Raw genomic sequence first — 19,708 nt, forward strand, 5'->3', positions numbered from 1 at the left:
AATCAAATGGAACATTTATATTTTTTTCCTGGAGGGAATTGTGTGTATGTACATGTGCATGCACATGTATATTTTAGAAGTCCCATAGAAGATAGACTGGAACGAGAAAAGATTTGAGACAGGGACGCCATCAAGTTGGTTATCATGATTATCAGACATTTCATGATGAGGGTCTGCCCCAGGATGTTAGCAGTTGGAATAGATCAAAACGCATTTGAGAAATGTTGTAAACATATACCTGAAGACAAGTTGGAGGTGGGGATGAAATGAAGAAGCTAAAGCAGATAATCTTTATGGTCTGTTCTGGCTTAGATCCTCTGATTCCTTAGGAGTTTTCCTTTCTATTTTTCTCAGTAATTATTTCTGGCCCAGCTCTTATGAACAAATTCTTAAGTTTATTCTTGGAATAAATTGTTAATATTGTTTGAAGTAAGTTGGCTTCTTCAAGAACATCACTGATTAATTCATCTTTTTTTTTAATTAAAGCTTTTTATTTTCAAAATATGCATGTATATTTTCAACATTTACCCTTGCAAAACTTTGTGTTCCAAATTTTTTCCTACCTTTCTCCTCACCCTCTCCCCTAGATGGTAAATAATCCAATATATTTAAATATGTGCAATTCTTTTATACATATTTCCACAATTATTGTGCTACTCAAGAAAAATCAGATCAAAAAGGAAAAAAATGAGAAAGAAAACAAAAAAGAGTGAAAATACTGTGTTTTGATCCTTATTTATTTCCTACAGTCCTCTGTCTGGGTGCAAATGACTCTATTCCAAGACCATTGGAACTGGCCTGAATCGTCTCATTGTTGAAAAGAGCGACGTCCATCAGAACTGATTATCATATAATGTTATTGCTGCTGTGTATAATGTTCTCCTCTTTCTGTTCACTTCACTTAGCATCATAAGATCCAAATAGCCAGGTCATGGGGTTGCTGTTTCTGCAGGTCTGGAGTATACTAATTTTTCTACTAAGTCTACTTAGTATTAGTACTACTTAGTAGTCTACTAAGTCCTACCAAGTTTTCTAATTATCTTTGTTTTGCAAAACTTTGAAGGCTTAGTAGAAATTACATAGTTACAATAAAATTATACAAATTATACAAATTTTAAAAAAGATTATTGGTTTGTTTTGTTTTGACCTAACACTTTCATTTCCCAATGTAGACTTTCCCTGTTCCTCACCTCTGGAGCCCAGCTTCTTAAACATTGAAACCCCATATGGACTCTTGTAACTGAATGTTGGGGTCACAAAATTTTGATTTATTATCTGTAAATGTTTGACTTGTATACCTATTTTAAATATATATCCAGAATCATGTAAAAATTTCATAGGAGAAAAGTTGTTGTGAGAGGAAAAAGTTTAAGAAGCTATGCTCTAGAGAGCCTTCTAACAAAGAATAAGAAGGAGAGAGAGGAAAAACAGTTCAGAAAAACTAATTAAACACATCAATGGAATTTTAGAATAAATTCAGCATTGTGCAGCCTTAATAATAAATTGTACAAAGAAAGGAGGGGCATTTGTTCTCTCTTTTCTTTCATGATAGACTTGATTATTGTAATTATTTAGTATTCAGTTTTGATTTTTTGTTTTGTTTTCATTTACAATGTGGTAGTCATTATTTCTTGTCTTCTCATGTTACTTGACTTTGCATCATTTCATAGAAGTCAGCTTTTCTTTTTGTTCTTCATACTTATTGCTTCATGTGAAACAGTAATATTGCATTATAATAATGTACCAAAAATTACTTAGTCATTTCCAAGTAAGTGGGCCTCAACTTTGTTTCTAGTTCTTGGCTACTGCAACCAGTTATGCTATAAATATCTTGGTGTATTGAGAATAGTTCTTTTTGTCTTTGACCCCCTTGAGGTATGTGCCTAGCAGTGATATCTTTGGGTCAAAGGAAGTGGATATTTTAGTCACTTCCTTAGCCATAATTCCAGATTGCTTTCCATGATAATGATGGTGATAGCTAGCATTCATATTATGTATTAAAATTTAGTCATTTGATCCTTTCAACCACCTCGTAAGATAGGTTCTATTATTATCCCTTTTTCTTAAGGATTAGGAAACTGACCCTCAGAGGTTAAAATGATTTTCCACACTTGGAATCACACACTTGGAAGTCAGAGCTTTGTGACCAGAATTCTGTCCACAGCATCCTCTAAGTTGGTATTTGGATCAGTTCAAAACTGTGTTTGTGTGCTTGTATATCTCTAAACTCTCTTACATTGGATAATTCTTTTGTGTTAAAATACATGACTAATGTAATAACAGCGGCTTTACCTGTATGTCAACAAAATGAAAAAAAAAAGTATCCCCTAGCACAAGAACATTAATTCTTGTTGAAGAATGGTGATTTGACTGACAACAATTATTTTTGAAATGTAGTTTCAATGTCATCAAATACATGGAAATAGTCAGGAAATGCAGCACCAGAGTGACTCGGTGTATTTCTTGGCCAAGAGAGTTTCTAGTCAGTGGCTTTTTCCAGTTGTTTTCGCATCTCTCTTGAGCAGTTTTATTATTTACATGTCTACATGCCTCTCATATATGCCTGCAGCTGGACTAGGCATAGAGTTTACATACATGCAGTATGTAGGTAGTCAGTGTGCACTGCGTACATCAGGGTTCAAAATGCCTTTAGCATACAGCCTGAGTTCCTATTTCCTTTTTTTTTTTTTTTTTAAATGGGTATAATAAATGCAGGTACCACTTACCCATAATGCTCAAGTGGGAGAATAGATAAGATATATTTGTCCATTTCAAAGTCCCTTGTGGGTCAACAATTAAAATGATAGCAAAAATACACAGACACATCTCAGTGTTGGGGGGTTCACATGTACACAAACACAAACTGTTCACAGTGAGTAAGGATATGGGCATTAAATTTGAAAGATAGGAGTAATCTAATTGCTGCCTTGAAGGAAAATTGACCGTTTATCAGGTCCAGGCTTTTATTTATTTCAAAATGAATGAATAAATAATACAGTATACTGTGATATGACATGATATATACTTGTTCTCAGATTCCTCCTTTGATAAATGTTAGTTGTGTGACCTGGAAAGTCACTCACTTTATGTAGGCAACAATTTGTGTTGTGTGTGTGTGTGTCTATACAGCTAGTGAATAAAGCTGGAAAACTGTTTTCTAAATATTACCATAATATATTTCTTGCCTAAGAGAAGTATATGTTTTTTCTAATTGTTTAGGTATATTCATATAACTACACATATTGGGGCAGCTAGGAGGTACAGTGGATAGAGTACCAGACCTGGCATCAGGGAGACTTAACTTCTTAAGTTCAAATCTGCTCTGAAACACATCCTGGGCAATCCTTAATCCTGTTTGCCTCAGTTTGGAAAAGGAAATGGCAAACCATCCTGTTGGTGTTTTTTCTTCTTTAAATATAAGAGTTCTCTCTGGGAGAGAGGGTTTCTCGGGAGGTTTTCTGGAGGCAGCTTTAGTTTCAGTTACAAGTAAATAATCACCCAAAATTGCAGCCAGCTGATAAAAGTTCAGATCTTTTATTGCGTCCTTCAATATAGCCCGGTTAGTTTTCTTAGAGACCTATCTCTCTGCTTGGTTCCAAGAGCTCTTGCAGCTTTGTCCTTGGCTTCTGCTTCTGCTTTCTTCAGCCTCCAGCCAGCACCAAGGTTGAAGATGCAATCTCTTGTCTCGAAGAGAGGACTTGTGCGCTTCCTCCCGACCCCTGGGAATGTTCCCAAGTAACTCTCTTGAGTGGCTCAATGAAGCTGTATTTATGTTGAGTGTAAAAGGATGACTCTGCCTTCTGAAGGCAGGGATTAAGGGAGGTGTGAATTCAGATATCTCTTTCTAAACCCTGAAATCTCCCAAACATATGAACTCCGATGAGTACTTAAATATTTCTTGCTTCTATGAGCACTCTAAAAGTGTGAACACAAGCATCATTTCTATCAGTTGTACTTAGTACCTTGTTTCATGTTCTGGCCCAAAATATCTCCTTCTAAGATCAAATCAATCATATTGAACCATGCTAAATTATATAATTATTGTCTCTATCAACTTTAATGGCTTAACAGTTTGTAAAGATTCCAATACCATCCCAGTATCCTTGCCAAGAAAATCCCTAAAAGGGTCATGAAGAGTTAAACATGATTGAAAAATGACTGAAGAACAAAAACAAAATAAGATTTTCCCAGCACTTTATAAATAATTTATTGTTTTATCCTCACAATATCTTTGGGATGTAGAAGCTATTACTTATGCCTATTTTATTGATGAGGAAACTGAGGCAAACAGTGCTTCAGAGTTGTATAATCAGCACGTGTTTGAATATGGTTTTGAGTTAACTTTTTTTTTTTTTTCTAGTGCTCTGATCTATACTCATAAGAAGTTTCCTCAACTTCCTCAACTATGCAACAGCATAGTTCCCTATCAACAGTAAAATCATAGATCTAGGCACTTTCCTAGCATATTGAGGGGCATGGTACTTCTGTGATCTGGAAAAATTTGTCTAAAACCTTTTCTTTCTTTCTTCATACAAGAGAAGAAGTCTGAACTTTTTCTTTTTCTTTTTCTTCTTCTTGTTCTTTTTTTTTTTTTTTTTTTTTTTTGAGGTCTTATTGTAAAATTTCAGCTAAGTATTTGATCATTGGTTCTGTGTTATCTGCTGGCCTATTCATGTAGTCTGTGACTTCTGTAAAACTTTCTCAAAATTCTCATTTAATTTCTTAGGCTAATCTGGTATATAGAAACGGTTATGGTCAGAGCAAAGATGTGGAAAGTATAACTGTTTTACTGTTGTACTCACATAGCATTGTTCAGGATAGTGTGAAAGAAGAAAAAAAAAACCTAAGTCCCTAAAATCTAGGATTAAAGTGTGTCTGTGTGTGTGTGTGTGTGTGTGTGTGTGTGTGTGTGTGTGTGTGTGTGATATTAGGTTAAGAACTCCAGCTCTCACAGGTTACCCATTACAGCTCTTTGTATTTCTTTGCAAGGATGTGCAGTAGACTACTTCTTCCCTTTTTAACATTATCTCTTTATTTGAGAGCCAGGGCTGTGATTCTGGCTTTTTCTTTTGTTATTGGTGAATGAAATTGGATAGTGATTTTTGATTATCTCTTGTAGGCAGATAACCAAGTGGACCTTGTTCGGCAGCATTTTTACGAAGTCTCTCTGGAGTATGTTTTCAAGGTGCAGGAAGTCCAAGAAAGGAAGATGTTTGAGTTTGTGGAACCTGTAAGTAAATATTGATATTTAATGTTATATGGAGACTATTAGTAGTTTGGAAATGTCTTTACATTTTGGGGGAAAAGGTGACTGACATGATTTCCCTGCCTTATCTATTGTAACAGTAAATTAATATTCCATAGTAGATAATCACACTAAATCAAACTTTTGGAGACCCTTAGTATGAGATTGTGTATCAGATCATCCTGGTATTGACTGTAACATAAACACTACTTAAAGGAAGGATTGTTGAGCTGAATGACTCTTGTCTTGCCATCAACTTTCAATTGTCCCTTAACTTCTGTCACTTTTTTCCCAAACTTGAAAGTGCTCTTCCTTGATAGAAAACCAATATATACTTCCAACTTAATCAATAAAATGATGCAGTACCACCAAAAGCCATAAGAAGTAGAAGGAAGAAAAAACATGAAATATAGAAGTTTCCTTTCTTTTTTTCCTAGAATAGATTCTCAAATGGATTCACATGGTAATTTGTGAGAGCAGAACATCTAGTTCTCATCATATTTCAACTGGGGAATGTGATTGCTGATGAAATATTTGTTATGAACTGGGCAATTTGGGTGTTGAGTTATATTGGGATTTTGTGTATAATAGAAATTTTACAATAGTTGTATTCTTGAATGAGCCTTGTATTGTGTGGAGAAAACAACCTTTATCCTATACAGTTCTTCAGCGTTTGTGGTTTCATTGGGTAGGCTTCATGTGCCCTTATCCCCAGATTCTATTACACTATTGCCTTGAGGCTTATATATTCTAATGATTGCTGTCATTGCTGTTCCTTCTCTCTACGGATTGCACAACTATCCAGCTAGTGTAGGATTTCTGGTGTAGCCCCGAGGTTGGCATCTTTGTTCAAATGATATCCATGTCTTCTGACATTTCTTGCCATGTTGTGTCAATTTAGAATTTATATTCACAGTTATTTCATGTCGAGAGTTGTTTACACAATTTGATGATCCTTTGATCATGTTCATATAGATCCTTATGTAAATCATAATTTCTCCTCATCTTGTCATGTACAGTTTTTACAATTATTATTTATGTCCTTTCTATAAGGGATCTACACAATGTAAGGAACATTCCTCCAGATGCCTTGACATTGCATGGAGTATACTATTTCTCTGCCTGTTGTAATCTCATTCCACTTCCTTTTGTAGAGATACTTCTCTCTAACAATATGCTTTACATGGCTGCTTCTGCATAATTTTTCCTCGGTTGTGATGTAGCCTCTTGGTATATGCTTCTCCATTGTCCTCTGGATGACCTAGAACTAATTCTTTGGAGACTGTAGTATCCTTTCACTTGCAATCATATGGCATCACAGGAAGAATATTGATGTTATAAAGATGACTCTTTGTTTCAGGGAGAAGCTGTAGCCAGCAAACACTTGGTCTCCTTGCCAAGTGCAGAGTAATGGCAGCCAAAGGCAACACCGGTTTAGAATATAAACTGTTCAGTAACATTTTGTAGAGAGCGGTGGAAGATTAGAAGCAGTTTTGTCTTATGAAATAGTGAGAAGCAATAGAGAGAAAAACAAATTTACAGGAAACTTGGTGAGAGACCTAGCTAATCCTGGTCATCTAGATCCCAATCAAAGAATCCATGTGTGAAAATGGAAGGGAAAATGATGAACATTCAAAAAAAAAAAAAAAAAAATAGAAAGCTCAAAAGAGCATTCAAGGATAAGCTTTTTTTTCCCCATCAATTATAAAGGAGCCTGCACATTCCAGTTCTAAAATCACACTTATAGATGTACAGCCCAAAGAAATAGGAATGGTCATAAAAGAAAACAAGGACAGGAAGAATAGATTAGAACAACTATACATAGGGGACGTCTGTGTGAGAGATGACATGATTTTAAAGGGATTGGGGGATTTATTCTTGTAAGAGGAACGAGGAAAGAATATCCAAATGCTTTGGGAAAAAATGTGGAATTCATTATTATTACCAAGAAAAAAAGGCAACTCAGGGAATATTCATAACTACTGACTCATATGTCTACTTTGATATTTCCTAGAAAACTTTGACAATTATATACTTACCCACTTAAAGGCACCCATGACAAAGGTATGAGAAGGGGATACACTGGTTCTTGTCAACAATATATCTTTGTAGACATATCATTAATCTGTAATGAAATAATAAATAAAATAATAAAAATAATCTTTAAGTGAAAGGTGTTTATTTGTTGACTATAAAGAAAACTTTATCTTCATCAGATTTACAGAATTGACAAGAAATAAAAAGGACAAGTGTTGTATGGCAAAACAGGCTTTGTTAAAAGAACTGTGAATTGGTCTAGCTGTTATGAAAAGAAATGTTGACTTTTGCCCCCAAAGGCATTGCATTGTGAATCAGTGATATCACTATTAGGTCTATGCCAAAAGGATCAAAGAACGTGAAAAAGAACCTATATGTACAACAATATTTATGGCAGCTCCTTTTGTGACGACAAAGAAATGGAAACTGAGAACGTATTTCTCAGTTGGGAATTGACTAAACAAATTATGGTATTATTAAATATTGTTGTGTTATAAGAAATCATCAAGGTGGGGGGATAGTTTCAGAGAAACTTGGGAAGACTTATATGAACTAATGCAAGTGAAGAGAGTGGTTCTAGGAAAACAGTATAAAAACAAGAGACTTAGTGAGAGAGAATGAGAGAATCTGATCAGCACCATACTCATTAACTCCTAACTACAACCCTGGAAGATGGGAACTGCTATTACTATCCCTCTTTTACAAGTGAGGAAACTGAATCTAACAAAGTGAAGTAATTTGCCTGTGATCACACAGCTAGTAAATATTTGTGGCTACATTTGCACTCACATCTCCCAGACTTCACGTTTAGTGCATTTACCCACAGTGCTTTCTATATGGAATTGCAAGTCAATCAATCTGTAAGCCTTATAACATCTACTATGTACCAGACACTGTACTTTACATATATTATTTTATTGATCCTCTACAAAACTGGAAGGTAGGTGGTATTGTCATCCTCGTTTTACAGATGAGGAAACTGAGGCAAGCAACATGTAAGTGACTGGTCCAGGTCTAACAGCTAATAAGTGTCTGGGATGTGATTTGAACATAGTTCTAAACCTGATACCACCTAATTGCCTATTGAAATGAAAGAACTTGAATGAAAAAAGCTAATTGTCCAGATTACGATAAAGTTATATCTTCTAGCCTATCAGTGATTTATCTTGGACCAATACTATAAATGGACAGTGAATTGTATTCATAATTTAATAGCAGAAGGAGAGAAGATTGCACAATTCTTCAAAAGGCATCACCTTCTTTTCCAGTTACCTTGAAATAGAGTCAAAATATCTCTTTTGATACTTTGACTTCTTACTGAATTAATTCAGTTAGCAGTGTTTCAGTCACAAGTCTACATTTCCTATGATTGGTGTTGTGCTTTCTCTCATAAACCTATCACTCTTCTGAATCAATGTGAAGTGTGAGAAGCAGATTTATCAATTAACAAGAATTTTTTTTCTTTCAGTAGTATTTTATTTTTTTAACTACCATGCAAAGATAGTTTTCGACATTCACCTTCATAAAACCTGGTATTCCAAATTCTTCTCTCTCTCTTTCATCCTCTCCTCCCCCAAGACAGTAAGAAATGTGATATAGTTAAACTTGTGTGGTTCTTCTAAACATTTCCATATTTATCATGCTGCATCCTTCCAAAAAAAAAAAAATCAGATTAAAAGGGAAAAAACACAATAAAAGAAAAAACAGACAAGGTCAATATGGATGCTTTGAGCCACATTCAGTCTCCATAATTCTCTCTCTCTGAATGTGGATGGTACTTTCTATCAAAAATCTATTGGAATTACCTTGAATCATCTCATTGTTGAAAAGAGCACATAATCTTATTGTTACTATGTACAATGTTCTCTTGGTTCTACTCATTTCACTCAACATCAGTTCATGTGAGTTTTTCCAGGCTTTTCTGAAATCAGTGGGCTCATCATTTCTTATAGAACAATATTATTCCATTACATTCATATATCATAACTTTTTCAGCTATTCCTCAGCTGATGGGCATCCACTCAGTTTCTAGTTCCTTGCCACTACGAAAAAGGGCTGCTACAAACATTTTTGCACATGTGAATCCTTTCCCCTCTTTTCTCTCTTTGGTATACAGACCCATTAGAGACACCGCTGGATCAAAAAGCATACCAGTATCAACAAGAATTCTTAAGCAGATACTAGGTATTGTGCTAGGGGTCCTCAAACTATGGCCTGTGGGCCAGATTCAGCAGCTGAGGATGATTATCTTCCCACCCAGGGCTATGAAGTTTCTTTATTTAAAGGCCCACAAAACAAAGTTTTTGTTTTTACTATAGTCCGGCCCTCCAACAGTCTGAGGGACAGTGAACTGGCCCCCTATTTAAAAAGTTTGAAGACCCCTGTTGACAATAGTTGTCCAGAGATAAAAATAAACAGCTCCTATGCTCAAGGAATTTAGGCAGTGAAAAAAAGTGAAGAAAAGTGTAGATATAATTATGTTAAGAAATAGTCAAGATAAATACAATGTGTCCTTGTGGGGAGAGTTAAAACTTGATGAAACATCAAGGAGAAAGTTGTATTTCATGTAGTTTTTAATGTATAAAGTAGTGTTTGGTAAGAGCTTTGGGGTTTGGGGGCAATAGATAATTGCAATTTACAAATGTCAAATTTATTAAGAAACATACAGGTTATCCATACAAAAATCTCAAACTGGCAATTGGACATGTTTTCCTGGAGTACAGAGGAATGTTGCATATGGGAGTGATTTAGTCACCCAATGAAAGAATACAGAGAAATCATCAGGGCTGAGCCTTTAGAGACACTGATATTTGGGGAGGTCATGATCTGGATGATAAAGCAGGAATGTTACTGAGGAGACTCAGAGGAGAGGCTTTCTAATGGAGAGAAATCCAGCTTATACTGCAGAGAGATATAGGATAGGGATTGAGAGAAAGCCATCAGATGTGACAATTAACAGATCATTAGTAATTGTTTACTTTGTGCAGAGTAGTTTAGAGTAGTTTAGAGATGAGTCATTTGGACAACAGTCATTTATTAAGCATTTACTGTGTGCCAGATAGATATTAAGCATTGGGGAAGTAAATAAAGCAGTTCTTTTCTAATGACTGATTATGTAAAGGTTTGAATTATTTCTCAAGTCTTGTCATTTCTGTCTTCACAAGATCTCTTTTCATTTATCCTCTTATCTTTACTCACATGACTATCCTAGTTCAAGCCTTCTTTGCCCATTGCCCCAAAAATTGTAACTCCTGGAGAATACATGATTTTTTCCCCCCCTATATTCTATATCTCAAACTGGATTTCTTACTGTTTCCCAAATAGTATCTCATTAAATCTAAATAATGAAGCCATTAGGTAGCATAGCTAATGTAGTACGTGATCTGGCATCAGGAAGACCTGAGTTTAAATGTGGCCCCACACACTGTATATGGCCTGAAAAAAGTCACTTAACCTTCATCTGTCTCAGTTTTCTTGACTGTAAAATGGCAGTCTGCTTCCCAAGGTGGTTATGAGGCTCCAGTGACTTGTTTCTAAAACACATAGCATGATGCTGGGACATAGTAGGAGCCTAATATATGCTGCTTCCATCAATCAATCCATTCTTTTTTTTTTTTTTTTTTTTTTTTTTTTTTGCTGAGGCAATTGGGGTGATGTGAAGTCACACAGCCAGGAAGTGTTAAGTGTCTGAGGTCAGATTAGAACTCAGGTCCTTCTGACTTCAGGGCTGGTGCTCTATCCACTGTGCCACCTAGCTGTCCCCATCCATCTATTCTTATTTTCTGTCTTCAGCACTTAGCACTTTGCCCAAGCTGGGTATGATTTCCTTGCTTAAACTATGTATACTCCTTTATATTCTTTATCTTATAGGTGATCTCTTTTTAAGACTTGATATAAGTGCTACATTCTGTTTGAGGTCTATCTTGATTCCTTCTTGCTCCATTATCCCTAATTACTTTGTATAATCTCTCCCATTCTCTCCCCTTCCCTCTTCCTCTTTTCCCCCATACACACATATCTATGTTATATTTGTTTTGTTATTGTTTGTTGAATAATTCCAGGAATATAATAGATATTTAATAAATGAAGATAACTTTCTTTAGAAGTTTGACTGTGAAAGGGAGAAGAAATGTAGGCTGCTACTTTTAGGCACTGGAAGGGTTCAGATGGATGGAAAAAAACATTCCAGTGATTTTTTCCAATTTGGGATGACAGAGACAATTAAATACACATGTCATCTAAGAGCTAGAGACAGTTTTCTGTGGTCACTCTTGTTTTCCGGGTAGACTGGAGGATTCTGTTAATTAGAATTACTAATTAGTGTTCTGTTTCCTACTACTAATTTCTTTCCAAGAATAAAGAAGAAGGGTTTTGGTGGTGGCAATAGTAGACAGGGAAGAAGTATTGTTCAGATTATAAGTGTCTGCTTTTGGGTAGTGCTACTTTAATTAGCCAGTGCCATACTAAGAAAAATTTCAGTGTAGATACTTTTTCTTCCCAAGAGCTACTGTTGCTGACCTGTGTCCCCAGCTTAATTTTTTATGATTTAATTGTTTTGGTTTTAGTATTTATATACCTTCATTTAATAAGCTTAGGGAAATGATGGAGAAGATTAGACTGTAGGATTTATTTTACCTGTTTCTGTTTCTTTCACCTTCTTTTACCTTTCAGATATCTTTAGAAATATAGAGTATGAGGGAGACTAGCCCTTAGCTTTCAGAAGCCTCTCTCCAGGGGATGATGGGCTTGTCATGTTAACAAACTGCAACGTTTATATCATGATTCCGAGGAGACTTGGAACATTCCTGGAAAATAACACATCTTTTGGAAATAGGTACTTGATAGGTTCATTTATTGTGCAAAGTAAATTTTTTTTAATAAACAAAATGCATTTTATGCTAATATATTTACTAAGCAGAATGTCAACATACTAAATGCATCTGTTAGTACATCCTTGACCTCATTGTTGGGAAGAAGAGGAGATACGGAATGAGGTCATTTGTGTTAGTAAAGAGGACTTCTTGGAGAAAAGAAGGATCATCTCATTATGTGAGATAGGGCTGAAAGAGAAGATAGTGGCAGGGTGAATTAATTAGGGAGATATAAAAAATTGTTTTACACTTTAGTAGTAAGTGCCCATATGAGATTACATAGCATAAATCTGGAATGGATCTAGTCTATTTGTTTTCAAGATTTTTTAACGTTTCATTTAACAACATGTAAGTAGGACTAAATGTAATGGTAGGGGGGGGAGTAAGGCTGAGGCTTTGTCATTAAGATTGGTGATAGAATAAGGGGCCTGGGACTGGAGTGTAGGAAAGTGTATGTAATTGATTGTTCTTCATTCTCTTTATTTATTTATTTATTTATTTATTTAATAGCCTTTTATTTACAGGATATATGCATGGGTAACTTTACAGCATTAACAATTGCCAAACCTCTTGTTCCAATTTTTCACCTCTTACTCCCCCACCCCCTCCCCCAGATGGCAGGATGACCAGTAGAATTGTTCTTCATTCTCAAAGAGGATCATAATATCAGGAAGGTTATGCCATGAAATGCAAGTGATTTGGATTTAAGGGAGGTAGGCCTGTGTAAAGTTCCTTTTCTGCTTCTGAGCTGTCTGTGTCCAGTGGCAAGGATCAGGTTGATTGGAGATAGTTATAGTTGCAGTGGGAGACTTTGGTCTTTTTAAGCTAAGGTCTTAGTTTGACCTATTAAGATTAGAAAAGAATTGAAGCAAAGAATTGCCTTTTTTATTTATTCAGAGAAAAAAAAAAGGTAATCAATCTGGAAGAAAACTCTTAAGGCTAATGGTCAAAGTAACACTTCTTCTTTATATTCTCTCAGAATCAATCTAGACCCAAGCAATGATCACTTAGGGCTAAGCTTGGAACCTATTTCATCCATCAAAGAGAGCCAGTGATTTAAGGCACGGTCCTTAAGGAAGAAATCCAGTTGGTAAAGTCGCAGATATCTTTCAATAAAGGTTTCAATTAAAAAAAAATTACATTCCTTTGGGCCGAGGACTCCAAGTAAGGGTATGATACCCTATTTGGACGGAAGGAAGGGGGAAGGAAAGAAAAAAAAGAAAGAGCAAGTGACGTTGAGCGGCCTGACCAATTCCAGTGGGCAGCTCTACCACAGAAGCGATTGCTTGTTCTTAGTTCTCCAGTGGTATCGGGACATTAGGGAGGGAATGTCACAAGGCCAGTGTATGGAGTTGGAATAGTTCGCCAAGAGGTCACGGGGATGGGGGGTGGGGGTTGGGGGGGTGGGGGATGGGGGATGGGGGGATGGTAAGAGAAGCATGAGCAGCTAGGGAAGAATGGATGACTTGGGAAAGAGCTGGGATCGGAATGAAGAGGAAACACAGCGGGCGGAGCTGTAAGGCGGGAGGAAGAGGGGCACAACAGCATAATGTGTGCAGAAACTGGGATTTCGGAGTTAGTGACCAGGGAAGAAAGCGGATTTGTGGGCCAAGCTTATTAGCCTGTAGACATTTTCCGGTTTTGGAAAATGGTAATTGGGGGGTGGAGCCAAGATGGCGGAGGAAACCCCGGAAGCTGCCCCAGCTCAAGGTAGACCGGAAAAACTTCAAGAAAGGTCAGTCTCACTGGGGTGAGAAGGGGTCAGCCCAGGTCACACCGACTCTGGGAAGGCCAGGGAGAGGGGCGCCTCGGCAGCTAAGACCCTCCGGGCAGGCAGAATTACCCCTGAAAACCCAAGGGGGCGCTGTGCTCACAGCCGGGGCTCAGAAGTGCGCAGGAAGCTTGGGACAGCGCCCCCTGTAGCAGGGTTCAACCATCAAAGTAAAAATGGAGGAAATCCTGAAGAAAAGGAAAAAAAATGAACAGGAAACGGAAAATAATCTCGACCCTTGAAAGCTCCTATGGTGACAGGAAAGATCAAAACACCAATGCAGCGGAGGACAAAATGTCCTCACAAGAAGTCTCAGAGTGATAGGGATTGGTCTTAAACTCAAAGAGGCTTTTGGAAGTGCTCATAAACGTCTGCAGAAGGCGAGTAAGAGGGGTAGAAGAAAAAATGAGATAAGGGAATGTGAAGCATGCAAGAGAGAGTCAGCAGCCTGGAAACGGAAGGAAATAACTGACCGAAGAAAGCAATCCCTTAAAAAATACAATTGGCCAAATGCAAAAAAAAATCCGTTGGAAAAAACACCATCTTCAAAAGTAGAATTCCCCTAATGGAAAAAGAGAAACAAAAGCTAACTGAAGAGAATTACACGTTAAAGACTAGAATAGAGCAAATGGAAGCTAATGACTCTGAGACGGCAAGAATCAGTCAGACAGGCTAAAAAATGAAAAAATGAAGGAAATGCGAAACACCTCATTGGGAAAAACACAGCCGGCCTAGAAAATAGATCCAGAAGAGACAGTTGAAAAAAAGATCGTGACCAAAAAAAAAAAAGCCCAGAAAACATTGAAGAAATCATTTAGGAAAACTGTCCCCATATTCTAGAAATAGAAGGGGAAATACTCATGGAAAGAACCCGTTGATCACTTTTGGAAAGACATCTTGAAGAACATTGTTGCAAAACTCCAGAATTACAATCTCAGGGAAAAATGGGGATAAAGGAAACTCTGTTGGAGGATGATATAAAATGATTCATCTCTTTTTAAACTAACCAAGATGCCTAGATTCCTTGAAAGAAGTTTTTTTTTTTTTTTTTTTTTTTTTTTTCTGCAGGTGAATATAACAGCATATGATTTATTGTTGGATTTTGATCAATCACTAAGCATTTATTAAGCACTTCCCTTATCCCAGGAACTATTCTAAGCCTGAGGTTTTCAAGACCTTGCACTCAAGCATTTGTAAATCTAATTAATTAATGGATCAAGAATGATGAGAATGAGAGTTTCTAGGGTTGCCATTTATAGTAAGAGAATTAAGGGATGCATTAAGAAAAAATGTGTGCCTTGTCTTTTACTGACTGTGTCATCCCAGGTAAATCAGTCACTTGACTTCTCTAGGTCTCTTTTTTCTCATCTGTAAAATGTGTTGCCCTCAAGCTGACTTTCTATATTTCTGGGCCTCAAAGTACTTGAATCTTTTAAGGAAGGAAAAGTAATTGCAATAATACAGAATGAGATAGCTCTATCCTTCTGAGAGAAATCAGGAGGTATTATTATGACACAAGTAAAATGTAATTTAGTGATGCAGTATACTTAAAATTAAAAAATCATATTCGTATCTGAATGAAGAAGATGATTGTGTAAGATATCCCTGAGGTAATCTTTCCTCTTAGTCTTGTTTAGGTTTTTATTATTATAATATGATATTCCCTTTTGGCATATAACTGAAGCAAAATTTAGAGTACTTAAAACTGAAGTTTGGAAAATTTGTAGGAACAATTGTTTAGCCTAGAGAAATCAAGGCTGGTGGGAATTTAGTTCCAAATCTATGAAGAGACATTTTGTTCATCTCATTCACATTCATGGTTGTAGTCTCAATTCCTTCCTATCTCTTCTGTTTTTTCTTCTCTTTGTTTCTGCTTCTGTCTGAGGACTTGATTCTAGTTCTCTATGATGAAAATGCTTCACTGCCTTTTTTTTTTTTTTTTTTCTCTTAGTTCTCAATTTCTGATCATAGTTTTTTTTCCCCCCTAGTTTTCCTTTTTATTCTTATTTTATGGTGAAATTTCTCTGGCTAGAGTGTGCTTTGCATATTAGTTATCTCTTTCTGATTTTACCCACCTTCTCAAATCCTTTTCTTCCTTGTTCCCTCTGCCTATCAATTAGGTAATGTATTTCTATATGGAACATTCTATATGGGGTGTGTGTGTGTGTGTTGTGTGTGTGTGTGTGTGTGAGAGAGAGAGAGAGAGAGAGAGAGAGAGAGAGAGAGAGAGAGAGAGAGATTGATTGATTTCTCAGAGGAAGTTCCAGGAAATGCTGCCTCTAGATCAGAATTCAGCTCTACTTTAGTTTGGTTCAAAGTGAGGTTCATGAATTCCTCCACCTCTTTCTCTGTGTCTTATCACCCTGATTATGTGAACTATTCAATTCTTCCTTCTTCTTCCTCGTATTTCCCTAGCAGGTTTCCTTTTCCAAAGAAGGCATATTAAAAAAAAAAAATTAAAAACAAAAAACAAACAAAAAACACAGCTGTCTGTACATCTCCTGAGGACAGGACAAGACTTTACTTTGCAAGAATTTAGGTTAGATATTTCTCCTGAAGAGGATATTGTATTTTGCTACAAAAGGATCTTAAGAAGTTGTTTTTTTTTTTTTTTTTTCTGGAGTCTTTAAAAGAAGAATAAGCAAAACTAGTCTTTTTTAAACTAAAGGATGATTTTAAAATATTGTTTTAAATATTGTTTAAACAACAAAATGTTGTTAGAAAACATTGCGTCTCTTGATATTTATAGATGTGTTGGGTTTTTTTTTTCCCTTGAAGTTAAAAGACTTCTTTTACACAGTAATTTGGTATTCATTTTAAGAAGACAGCCATTTTCTTATTAGAATTGCCTACTACCACTGAAGCTACTCCATGGTGCTGTTTTACCTTTCTAAACCTGCTTTTTTCCTTCCTTATAGCTGCTGGCCTTCCTGCAGGGACTTTTCACATTTTATCATCATGGTTATGAACTTGCTAAGGATTTCAGCGACTTCAAGACACAGCTGACCATCAGTATACAAAATGTGAGTGGGCAAAGGATTAGGGCCTTGCCACAGGATGGGAGATGTGTGTGCCTTTTAGTGGGTGTATTTGGAGAAGGTGAGACAGTTAAGAACAGTTGCTTACCAAACAAGAAAAGAAAAAAAAGGGAAAAGAAAAGGGGGAAAGAAAAGATCCTTGAGGATCATTGCCTTGAAAACAGAACCTAGTTAATTTTTGGCCTGTTTCTTAGTATTTTTCTATAGGTAGCAGAGAGGCAGACATCTTCAGGACATTAGCCCCATATTTTTTAAGAGTACAGCTGATTTTTATTTTTGATATAGGTGTAGTTGTTGCCAGTTTTTTTTTTTTTTAATTCCAAGGAAGGAACCAGAAATTCTTCAAATAGTGGCAGTTCCATTTTACTGTGGCTACATATCTCCTTGTTCTTCTGAGGGACAGGAGTGAGAAGGGCTCTTGCCTCTTCCACAAAAGCCTTTAATTCTTAGTAAGGTCTGAAGAAAATCCAATGCATTACTCAACTCGTTTTCATTATTTTCATTTTGCATTTCTTCTCCCTCCCCTAATTTTATTGAAATAATTTCTGTGCTACTTAATAGCTAACATTTATATAGTGCCTAATATGTGCCAGGTGCTATGCCAAGCTCGTCACAATTATTTTATCACTTGATTTTCCTGACAACAAGGGCAGGTAGGTGCTATTACAGATGGGGACACTGAGGCAGATGAAGGTAAGTGGTTCATCCAGGGTGTTTTTTATTCTTCGTTCTTAAAGAGGACCATGACCTGACATCAGAAAAATGATGCCATGACTTTCAAGTGTATTGGATTTAGGTAAGGCAGGGTTATGTTAACTCTTTCCTCTCTCCTGATATTACAGATGAAGAAACTGAGGCAAGCAGAGGCTATGTGGTTCACACATAGTGATAGATCTAGTCTGAAGATGTATTTGAACTCTGGTCTTTTCAGATTCTGGACCTGGCTCTCAATGCACTGTGCCACTTAACCTGGCCCAATTTTTTAAGTCCAATTTTCCTCATTTATCCCAATTTTGCCAGTGAATTATTTAAGCAAAATCAGTCAGCATTTCAACTTCTTCTAATGATAGAAGTAATCTTCTGCACCTGTAGTCTTCCACCTTTCAACAAGAGACGGGATTATGTTATTGTTCTCTGGGATTGAGATTAGTCATTGTGATTAATCAGATTTCAGTTGCCTTTCGGTGTCATTTTCATTTACATAATTATAGTCATGTAAATATTTTCCTGGCCTGCTTGTACTAGTGTATATAATTCATAGAAGGCTTTCCTTATTTTTCTGATTTCATCATGCCTGTCGTTTCTTACAGAAACATAGAGTTACATTTATATACCACCTTTGGCCTAATCTCTGTTCCTACTCATTGGGACTCCCACTTTGTTTCCAGCTTTTGATACATGTAGGGCTTATTTAATTTTTTTTTATTATTTTACTTGGGTTACATGTTTCAGGTATGGGTTATCTAGTTCAGAGTTCCATTTTTCTTAAGCAATTGTACCATGAATTATTTGTAATTTGGGTTATTTGCCTTAAACGAATGAATGAAACTTTAGTTTACCTTTCCCATGTTATGGTTGTGCCATAAAGGAAGCATTTGTTAAGTAAACAAATAAAGAGAAAAATAATTTTAACTCCAAAAGCATTTATTAAGTGCTTACTGTGCACTGTGTTAAGTAAACAAGTAAAGAGAAAAATAATTTAACTCCAAAAGGTTCTAGGAAGAAAGTAGATACACAGAATCCAATTAGCTCTCAACTGTGTAGCTTTTACCCTGAATTTTTTATTTTTTTCTCTCCTGCCTAAGTTTTAGGAATCTGAAAGTTTGTAGAACTCAACACCTTTGAAGTCATATCCTCTTCTTAATAAACATTACAAAACAACAACATAGATTTAAGCCCCCTTAATTATTAGGCTGATTATAGATTAATGGAGATAAAAGGAAAGCTTTAATTTTTCTGATTTAAGTACAATTGCTTTCATTATAGACAAGAAATCGCTTTGAAGGTACCAGATCAGAAGTGGAATCACTGATGAAAAAAATGAAGGAGAATCCTCATGAACACAAGACCATTAGTCCTTATACGATGGAGGGTTATCTTTACATCCAGGAGAAACGTATGTGATTTTCACTACATGGAAGGGTAGGGGTGAGTGAGTGGTTCAGGGGATTGGAAACCTGCCAATGAGACTTTGGTAGAAATATGTTTCAATTTGCTGCCAAGTATGAATTTTGAGTGACAGGCTCAAAAGCATTCAGGAAAAAAGTCTCAGGACTGGGATCCTTTTGGTTAGTTTGGTGTCCTCAGATAGGAATGTGATATGAAGGAAGAGCAAATACTTATTATTTTGGTTCTTATTAATTGTTATTCAGTTATCTGTGATTCTTTGTAACTGTGGACCCTACTGTCCTTGAGATTTTCTTAGGAAAAATACTGCAGTGATTTGCCATCTTCTTCTCTAGTAGATTAAAGCAAACAGAGTTTTATCTAAGGTCATACAACTAGTAAATGTCTGAGGCCAGATTTGAACTCTGGTCTTTTTGACTCCAAACCTATTGCTTTGTCTATTGAGATAGCTAGCTGCTTTTTTTTTTTTTTTTTTTTTAAATAATAGCTTCCAACTATTCAGAGCACTGGAAGTAAATAGAAAACTTGCATTCCTCTTGGAGTAGGAGAGGATTCAAGTTGTTCATATGTAACTGTAATGATGTAGGGTATGTAGTAATGGGGGGAAAGAAGAGATAAA

At 36.2% G+C, this 19,708-nt stretch overlaps 1 protein-coding gene across 7 annotated transcripts in view; it reads left to right on the forward strand.

The window, feature by feature from the left end:
* ARHGAP26 (Rho GTPase activating protein 26) overlaps positions 1 to 19,708 on the forward strand; it is a 514,081-nt gene that overhangs the window by 156,613 nt on the left and 337,760 nt on the right. For all 7 annotated transcript variants that reach the window (XM_031953469.1, XM_031953472.1, XM_031953473.1 and 4 more), the window contains 3 exons: positions 5,120 to 5,230; positions 16,843 to 16,947; positions 18,949 to 19,078. In XM_031953469.1, coding sequence (XP_031809329.1) covers positions 5,120 to 5,230; positions 16,843 to 16,947; positions 18,949 to 19,078 — 346 coding nt within the window. The remainder of the gene's footprint in view (positions 1 to 5,119; positions 5,231 to 16,842; positions 16,948 to 18,948; positions 19,079 to 19,708) is intronic.

The sequence above is a fragment of the Sarcophilus harrisii genome, chromosome 2 (assembly GCF_902635505.1).
Source record: "Sarcophilus harrisii chromosome 2, mSarHar1.11, whole genome shotgun sequence".
NCBI lineage: Eukaryota > Metazoa > Chordata > Mammalia > Dasyuromorphia > Dasyuridae > Sarcophilus > Sarcophilus harrisii.